Source organism: Triplophysa dalaica, chromosome 24 (assembly GCF_015846415.1).
Source record: "Triplophysa dalaica isolate WHDGS20190420 chromosome 24, ASM1584641v1, whole genome shotgun sequence".
In the NCBI taxonomy this organism is placed as follows: domain Eukaryota; kingdom Metazoa; phylum Chordata; class Actinopteri; order Cypriniformes; family Nemacheilidae; genus Triplophysa; species Triplophysa dalaica.
The window spans coordinates 1,248,860-1,258,217 of NC_079565.1; the positions used below are offsets into that span (position 1 = coordinate 1,248,860).

The following is a 9,358-nucleotide window of genomic DNA, read 5'->3' on the forward strand; positions in this document are numbered from 1 at the left end:
CAGCGCGTAATATATTATTCCTGCAGGTGGCGCTCTGCGGCTCACAAATCTGAATCGTGAACACAACTGTTTTTAAATAGTTTTTTATTTCTGTTTTGTATTACATAGCAATGAAAGAATATTTATCAAAACACAACTGTGGCAGTAATAAATATTTAACAAACAATAGTCTTAAATGCAAAATGACTGTTGCTTGTATATCTATATTAAACAAAATATCTAAATTAACAAAATATTTAGAGTTCATTATTGTAAAGTGACTCATTGTAAAAGCAAAATACACATCCAGTGACACCGTAGATTCAGTTTGTGAATGTCACATGTTTATCTCTCAGGTGTAGCGTGTACAGGGCCCACGGCTCAGGTATATACATGACAGCTGGATATTTCTTCCGTAACACTTTGTCGTTCCAAAAACAGGCGACGCACAAAATGACTAACACGAGAGACACCGAAAAACTGTTAAGCAAGAGCAGACTGTTTCCATCCGGCAGAAAACCTTTGCGCTTCTGGGGCATCGCTGTGGCCGTCGTGGCAAGAAATGTGAAAATAAAGGGAACGAAGATCTGACCTTCTGTCACTAGATACCTGAGAGCAGAGCAAGATAAATACAGTTTTTCATTTAAACATTCACACAAATATGCAACGATTTGATAAAAGCCAACATATGATGGGTGAGATTTTTGATACTGTAAGTACTGCAAATCCTATCACTATGTTGTTTCTTTAAGTGTTGAGCGTATAAATCATTCTGATGGGACAGAAGTGTTGAGTGTTGAGTGCGGTGAATAATAAATAGAGAACACGTCTCAAATCTCAGGATGGAATTTGACAGCATCGTCCTGATGGCCAAAGAATAAAACACTGACCAGAAGTAAAGGCCACTGGGACCCAAGAGAAGCCAAGCGGAGGTGGACATCTGCCTCTCATCTTTGACAAAACTGTAAAAAACAAAGAAACCTTTTTACAACACAAATATTTATAATAATATTACAACTTTAAGACTTACATCACTTATAATATTCACAACACCTATTTCCATCTCTGGTTTATTTAGAACCAGGACTCAACAGGTAACAGGGTCTCCGGCTTGAGATTCTTCATGATGGGGTTTTCTCGGACAGACAGGTGTAGCTGATATCCGCTGAGCAGGAGTCTGTGGTTGATGGAGACTCCCACCAGGTGTATGCTGACCCCCATCACAAACGTGATGATGCACAGGTATACAGCCGAACTGGTAACGTCTTCGGGCGTCTCTCGATGAGCTACAGAACATCACTGAATTCAGTTGTTTGTCAAATACACTGAACACTTCACTCATATGAACACAAAACCCCTGAGACATTTCTCAAAATATCTTCTTTTGTGTTCCACTAAAGAAAGAGTCACATCTTAAAAATAATTTGAAATATCGCAAAAATAAAAGGAGTTATTAACTTTAAGGGATAGTTCACCCAAAAATTAAAATTGAAGTGATTTGGAAGAGTGCTTCTAACCGAACAGATATTGCCCCCCATTGACTACCACAATTATTACTTAATAATGTTTTTGTTCTGTTGAACACAAAAGAAGATATTTTGAAGAATGTGGGAGAGTAAACAGTTCTGAGGCACTTTTGACTACAATTGTCCTTTTTTCCTATGGGAGTCAAATGGGGGGCAAAATCTGTCTGGTTATAAGCATTTTTCCAAATATCTTTCTCTGAGTTTATCATTTTTACAGATTTGGAAAAACTCGAAGGCGAGTCAATAATGACACAATTTTCATTTTTTGGTGAGGTATCCCTTTTATTTTTTTCAATGGGACAAATAAAAAATTGATAATTAAAACAGTTAAATTCTCTAAAATGTAAATATATCAGTTTATTTAATAAAATAATGATTTAACAAATTAATATTTTTGGTGAATTCTAATAGAAGTATTTGAGTTGATATACTTAATTTTTTATGTACATTTACTCAATTTAAACAGTATATTTCATTGATTTCACCGCCTTAAAATGTACTCAATTTTGTTATTGTGTAAATTGTTTCAGGTAAAATCACAGTTAAATCTTTAGAGTGCATAGAGGTTTACAACCATAATAAAGCCATAATAAATAATCACACAATTTTGATTTTTGGTTGAGCCGTTCTATATATATATATTAAACTAGATATATAAATTAAAGCTTGTCCTGGTGATGATGGATCTGAGATGTTTGAAAGAGCATATGTCTGACCTGAGAACAGTCATATCTCTCATGAATTGTTGTATCAGCAGGTGCCGGCGCTCGTTCATGCCATCAATCATGCATTGAGAAAACATCAGTTCAGAAGACGGATCGGGGTGGAAATGCCTGCCGGATATTTTTTGCTGATGTTCATGCTCCGCTGTTGTTTGTTTTCAATTGGTAGAGCAATGCATCTTCTCAATGGCACGTAGCTGCTCCGCTCATAAATTTCACATCCCTGGTGAATTCTCTTTGGCCTTTGAGCTTTAATAAAATGTCTGAGCTGTCTACGCATTAGGTCTCACGGTGATAAATGTGACAATGACATAGTGTCCAACCAAAACCAGCCACGCACAGAGCATCACGATGCAGAATTCTGCAGGTCTCTATTCTGAGAAGTTAACTTTTGTTAAAAAGGCGTCTACAAATGAAAGTTTTAGATATCAGCAGATGCACAGCAATATTCACAGAAATCACTAACTTACAGCTAGATTTCAATGAAAAGTTATTTTCCAGTCAACTTGTTTATAAAGAAATCAACTGAAAAGTGTTTTAGTTTTCCCTCCGTGTTTTTTTATTTTCTTATCATTTTCCAGAACACCACATGTAGACCTCTTTATGAGCAAGATGCTGGATTTTCTGCATGTGTGCAAACCCACTATGATCCAGCCAATAATAACTCACCACTTACCTTGAGCAACAGAAACGGTGTTGTGATGTTGTAAAGCAGATAGAGGTAGTCACTAGCACTGGGTTTGTTCAAAGGAAACGACTCGACCGGACACAAGATCTAGAGAAACAGAAAAAACATTACATCTGTACTTCTCAACAAACATTATTCGGCATTTTTTATCATTGAACGTCTTTAAGATAAAGTCATTTTCTTACCATAACAACAGGTCTGCCAAAGTCCAGCAGCCAGTTCTGGATGGTGAAACAGCATCACAGGTCCATGTGAAAGTGAGCTTTCCTCCGACAGTCCATCTCCAACATATGTCTACGAACATAAAAAAACATCAACGCTTGGAAGGAAAATCTCCTTTTATTTTGAGTTCTTAAGGTCTGTTATTATATCAGTCTGTGATTCATCCAGATGTCCTGTTGTTAGGAACGTCTATCCGATGTATTCCAGTACATCTCTTCGGCAGTTTTTCATTTATATTTCTCCATCTGGCTCTCTGGTTTTATTTTCTTCTCTGTTGTCCTCGTCGTCTTACGCAGCAGATGTCAGTGTTGTATTTTATTATCAGATTGTGTGTTTGTTAATCATATGTTGTGTGTTTATTTGCCCATATGAAATCTTTCTTATCAAGTCTTGGTAACACTGTCAGAGCTGTGGTAAGATTAAGATCACGGTTGAAGTGAAGCGTGCACCACCATAACTATACACAAGAGTTTTAATTAGAGTCAGAAACGTACCTCATTTAAAGTGCAGGATGGAAAGTGCTAAAAAGATTGATGGTCTTATGGACCGCTGTGAAAAACAGACTTTAATCTCATCTGATTCACATTCCTCAAATCCTCAACAAACATCTCCTGCTTCAGGGGGATTGGGAGCCATCAAAGAGCTTTTGGATGTGATTCAAGAACAGTTTATTAATATTTTATTCCTTTTTTAATACTGTGGTTTTAAACCAAAAATTGTTCATCCAGGATTGTCAAAGCAAACCACTGCCACAAATCTCTCTGGAACATATACATTCTTATTTTAGAGCAAACTATATTATAGTTTATGAGAAGAAAATGAAACATATTTTTGTACTATTGTTGATTAATTTACACAATTGAAGACACATTTTATTATTTTCCTAAATCCTAATTGTATTGTAAATTATTACATTATAAATGTATTAAAACTATGTATTTATAAATAACAATTGCATTGTTATGTACTTAAACAAACTTTAAGTATTTCTTAAAATGTTTTATTAATAATCTCAACATTTAAAATCAAAGTAATGGTCTTGCAATAAATTCTTACAATTGTCATACATTAAATATATAGTATTTAATAATATAGCAATTTAGGAATTAAGAAGTTCCATGAAAAAAACAACTGACTGTTTCAATTTTAAAAAATGTCATTGCTCCAAAAACATTTGTCCCGGATAAATTTCACTGTCTACATGAATATTTCTCATATTTGAAGGGAAAATCACGACTTTTAAAAACATCAAAGAGATCCAGGATAATTTTTCATGTGCATTGGACTTAAATAAAACAACACCGTGAAAGTGTAGAAATGGTAAAAGGACAGAAATAACATAAAAGAGTGTCAGACCTGGTCGGGGTGAAGTTGTATCTCATTTTACTGACACCATGTAGACTCAAGTGATCCACTTCACTGACCTGTGACCTCTGACCTCAGCAGGCTTCTGCTGATCTGTCCATTCAACAAACCTCGCACGAGACGTCTGCTCTGCTTGTAGATGTTAACCGAAGACGTGACCGTCCAGCCCTTTAATTCACACTCACTGTCATCCGGAAGCATTATTTAGATCTGTGCAAAAACCTATTTATTTGTCCATTTAAAAAGAAATGAATGAATAAAGATGCCTGTTCAAACAAACTGGTTTGTGAGAGCTTGGGTTCGGTTTTATAGTGCCTGAGGTTTGAGTTTGCAGATAAACCTTAAATCCAAACCCCTCCTGTGTGATGTTTTAGGATTTGGGATTTTCTGTTGATCATCATACGGCATCTGCTGTCTGCAAGAAAGCATTTCTAAACATTCAACATCTCTTTATGAAACATGAAACCTGTTTAAGGTTTAATGCCTGATAAATCACATAAATCTAGACTACTTGAGCCAGGTCAACGCTGCCAGGTTTGGTTTTCCAGCCGAACACAGACCTGATTTATGTTACCTGGCCGGATGCTGCTCGCCATCGCCAGCTTCTTGTGTCGAGATGGAGAGACCATTGAGTTTAGCTGATCTACGGTCAGTCTATGTGAAATATCAAACTTTCAGTGAGTTCGTTGAAGGTCTGCAGTGCGTGTTGATCTTAAACCTTCAGCGCAGACCAAAGGCGGAACAGCACCATCTACCGGACCTGTCCCAGTCGAAAAGTAAAGGAAATTAAAAGAATTTTAGTACGGTATAAGTTACTACAGTATTTTCGTGTGATGTGTCAGCTACATTAAATAAGCAGCATTGTGACTTTCTTTAAGTAATCATTTTTTATTTCAATGAGTTTCAATTATTATTTATTTTAATTAAGTATTAACAAATAAACCGCGATACACAGATAACGGTTTATTTTTTAAAGTTGTGTGAAGACATACAGTTTTTTTTCTAATCATTTAATATGTAGGATTTTATTTTATTCACAACCATACAAATAAAGTGCCTTTTAATTATAAAAGAAATCAATGGGAAATGTACCTTTATTTTGTAAAAGACACCGCCGGAATTCCTCGCGAGGCATTTCCTGATTTTGTCGCCGTCACTTCCGCGCGTCGCACTGGCAGAGGTGAAAAGAAGAGCGCAAAACCGAGTGTTGTTTTTCAATTGATTCGCGAAATCTGGAATAAACGCGTTTTACCGAACTGAGATCTTTAACATCTCGAAAGGATAAGAGAGAAAAGAGCAGCGAAGTGCAGAATCTGGGCGAGTAATCCCGATTGTTAGTGAAGCGAAACTGATTTCTTGTGAATTTCCGTTTAGTTTACGTTATATTTGTACATATTAAACTCAATATAGGAACTGGACATTGCACATTTATTTGATCTCATTATAACAAATATTTAATATGAATCAGTTTTATAATCAAGATTGAGTGTGATGGCAGCAGCAGCAGCAGCAGCAGCAGCAGCAGAGATTTAAAGTCAGATTGACATAAAACAGGTGAAGATCTGACATTAAGTGTCTTGTTTACATTACATTACAAGATCAGATCTAATCAACTGTCCAGTGTTTTATAACACATTCACCATAATGCCAAAGTCTCAGTATTCACATCTAAGCTATTGAGCTCAGGTGGTTTTTTAATGGGAGGCGGGTTGAGCTGCTCTCGGATCAGTGGGCGAATCTTGCACAGATGGCGGAGGTATCGACCCTGGCCCGGCTGGAGTCCCTGGCCCGATATGTGCACAAAGCAGCCAGTGAGGGGAGAGTCTTGACGCTGGCTGCCCTCCTGCTGAACCACTCCACGGTCCAGACCCGCTTCCTGCTGGAGTATGTGACCCAGGTGGCCGGACAGAGATCCACACCTCTTATTATAGCTGCTCGGAATGGACACGACAAGGTGGTCCGGCTTCTTTTGGACCATTACAAGGTGGACACAGAGCAGACGGGCACTGTCAGGTTTGACGGGTGAGTTGTGGGGGTGTGACGGGTGTTGTTGGGTGGTATGAGTGATTTTTGTAAACATACATTCCCTTTTTTGATTAATAAATTTCTCACATTAATCGTCACAGATGTTTTTTTAACCCAAATTTTTTAATGATTTTATAAATGTCATACCTGTTTTTAGCTAAACATTTATTTTTATTTTTATATATAATCTTGTTAATTTTTTTCATTTATTGTTGACATCTTTACTCTTGTAGGTATATCATCGATGGAGCCACAGCTCTGTGGTGCGCATCCGGCGCAGGCCATTTTGAGGTGGTGCGTCTGCTCGTCTCCCACAGTGCCAACGTGAATCACACCACCCTCACTAACTCCACCCCCCTCAGGGCCGCGTGCTTCGACGGCCGGCTGGACATCGTACGGTACCTGGTCGAGCACGACGCCACCATCAGCATCGCCAACAAGTACGACAACACGTGTCTGATGATCGCCGCCTACAAGGGCCACGCCGACGTCGTAAGCTTCCTGCTAGAGCGGGGCGCGGACCCCAACGCCAAAGCCCACTGCGGGGCCACCGCGTTGCACTTTGCCGCCGAGGCCGGGCATCTGGACATCGTGAAGGAGCTGGTGAAGTGCCAGGCGGCGATGGTGGTAAACGGTCACGGCATGACGCCCCTGAAAGTAGCGGCGGAGAGCTGCAAGGCGGACGTGGTGGAGCTGCTACTCTCCCACGCGGACTGTGACGCGCGCAGCCGCATTGAGGCTTTGGAACTGCTCGGGGCGTCCTTCGCCAACGACCGGGAGAACTATGACATTCTTAAGACCTACCACTACCTGTACCTGGCCATGCTGGAGCGCTATCAGGACCCCGAGAGGGTCAATGGCAAGGAGCTGCCGCCGGCCGTGGAGGCGTATGGAGGACGGGCGGAGTGCCGGACCCTGCAGGAGCTGGAGGCCATCAGGCACAACCGAGACGCGTTACACATGGAGGGTCTGATGATCAGGGAAAGGATCCTGGGCGCGGATAACATAGACGTCTCGCACCCTATAATATACAGAGGCGCTGTCTACGCAGACAACATGGAGTTCGAACAGTGCATCAGACTGTGGCTTCACGCGCTGCACCTGCGTCAGCAGGGGAACCGCAACACGCACAAGGACCTCCTGAGATTCGCGCAGGTCTTCTCGCAGATGGTGCACCTGAAGGAGCCAGTCCAAGCGGTGGACGTGGAGCAGGTCCTGCACGCCAGCGTCATGGAGATCCGCCGCAGCGTCGCCCGGGTACAAACCGCCACTGAGGCGGAGGCGGTGGCAGCCTCTGAAAACTATGAATCCAACATCTTCACCTTCCTCTACCTGGTGTGCATCTCCACCAAAACTCAATGCAGCGAGGAGGAAAGGGCGCGCATCAACAAACAGATCTACGACTTGATTCGCCTGGACCCGCGCTCCAGAGAGGGCTTCACGCTCCTGCACCTGGCGGCCAGCTCCAGCACGCCCGTGGATGACTTTCACACCAACGACGTGTGCAGTTTCCCCAGCGCGCAGGTGACCAAGCTGCTCATAGACTGCGGTGCTGAAGTCAACGCTGTGGACCACGACGGTAACAGCCCGCTGCATCTCATCGTGCAGTACAACCGGCCAATCAGCGACTTCCTCACGCTGCACGCCATCATCATCAGCCTGGTGGAGGCCGGCGCACACACGGACATGACCAATAAACAGAAAAAGACGCCGCTGGATAAGAGCACCACGGGTGTTTCAGAAATCCTGCTGAAGACTCAGATGAAGATGAGCTTGAAGTGTCTGGCAGCTCGGGCCGTTCGACAACATCAGATCCTGTATCGAGATCAGATCCCCAAAGTCCTGGAGGAGTTTGTGGAGTTTCACTGAGGGTTCGGTCAAACATGTGAAATGGTGCTGAGGGCTGCTCAATGACTTTTTATCGTTTACGGACTCTGCACAGTTTTTTTATATATGCACATTCATAATGGCAAACACGACTGCTGCATTTCTCCAAGGCGACTTTGGAGCGACAATTTAGGATGGAGTTTTTTATAGGTCAGAGAAGATGTCGGTGGAAACTCTTTTCTTTCCTTGTTTGAACTCTTTGGGTTTTGGAAATTATTTTAATGTGCGAATGGTGAATATAGTTGTAACAGAGAGCTCTTTTTCTCACAAGCTGCTCTTTTCATTTTTAAAACATATTATTTTATAAAAGGTTTATTTAAAACAAAGTCTTATTTCTATTTTATGAGAAGTCAATAGCTGATTTCCTGAAACTCTTCTCTTATTTGAATACTAAAATGTGCCTGTAACCAGATGTTTATTGTTATTGTTGATATAATTATTATTGGGTATTTTTTGTTTGCCACTGTAAAGCCACTTGCATTCATGAGCACATCATGCTGGAACTCTATTGAGACACAGGGCCTTATTCTGACTGGTGCTGTGTGTGTGTGTGTGTGTGTGTGTGTGTGCGTGTGTGCGTGCGTGTGTGTGTGTGCGTGCGTGCGTGCGTGTGTGTGTGCGTGCGTGCGTGTGTGTGTGCGTGTGCTAGACAGCATGTCTTCCTGCTTTAGCAGTCTGTGTACGGTTGAATGCACGTTTACATGTGGTGGAAACTGAATGTCCAGGTTTTTAACCCGTTGTGTTTTAACTCGGTTTACTGGAGATTGTTGTGTCGGTGTTTTTATTTTAAAACCAAATCAACTCAAATTAAAAACAAAAATCAGAGACGTCTTTGAGATTCTGCATGCTTCTTTATTTTTAGCATTTAAAACTTTGAGTTATTTCTCCACTTTTAAGACTTGGAGACGTTTGCAAGCGTTCATGGTTTCACATGTTTGAGATAA

General features: G+C 41.0%; 2 protein-coding genes across 2 annotated transcripts; one reads left to right on the forward strand and one right to left on the reverse strand.

The window, feature by feature from the left end:
* Positions 1 to 302: 302 nt before the first annotated feature.
* On the reverse strand, positions 303 to 4,703 carry cln6b (CLN6 transmembrane ER protein b). The gene is given in 7 exon segments (XM_056740664.1): positions 303 to 588; positions 870 to 1,013; positions 1,061 to 1,235; positions 1,238 to 1,265; positions 2,904 to 3,002; positions 3,101 to 3,153; positions 4,562 to 4,703. Coding segments are annotated over 7 exon segments (927 nt in total).
* A 958-nt stretch (positions 4,704 to 5,661) lies between these two features.
* On the forward strand, positions 5,662 to 9,245 carry fem1b (fem-1 homolog b). The gene is made up of 2 exons (XM_056740218.1): positions 5,662 to 6,524; positions 6,761 to 9,245. Exons 1-2 carry the CDS (start codon positions 6,250 to 6,252, stop codon positions 8,394 to 8,396), a joined length of 1,911 nt encoding a protein of 636 aa, XP_056596196.1. The 5' UTR covers positions 5,662 to 6,249; the 3' UTR covers positions 8,397 to 9,245.
* Positions 9,246 to 9,358: the final 113 nt, after the last annotated feature.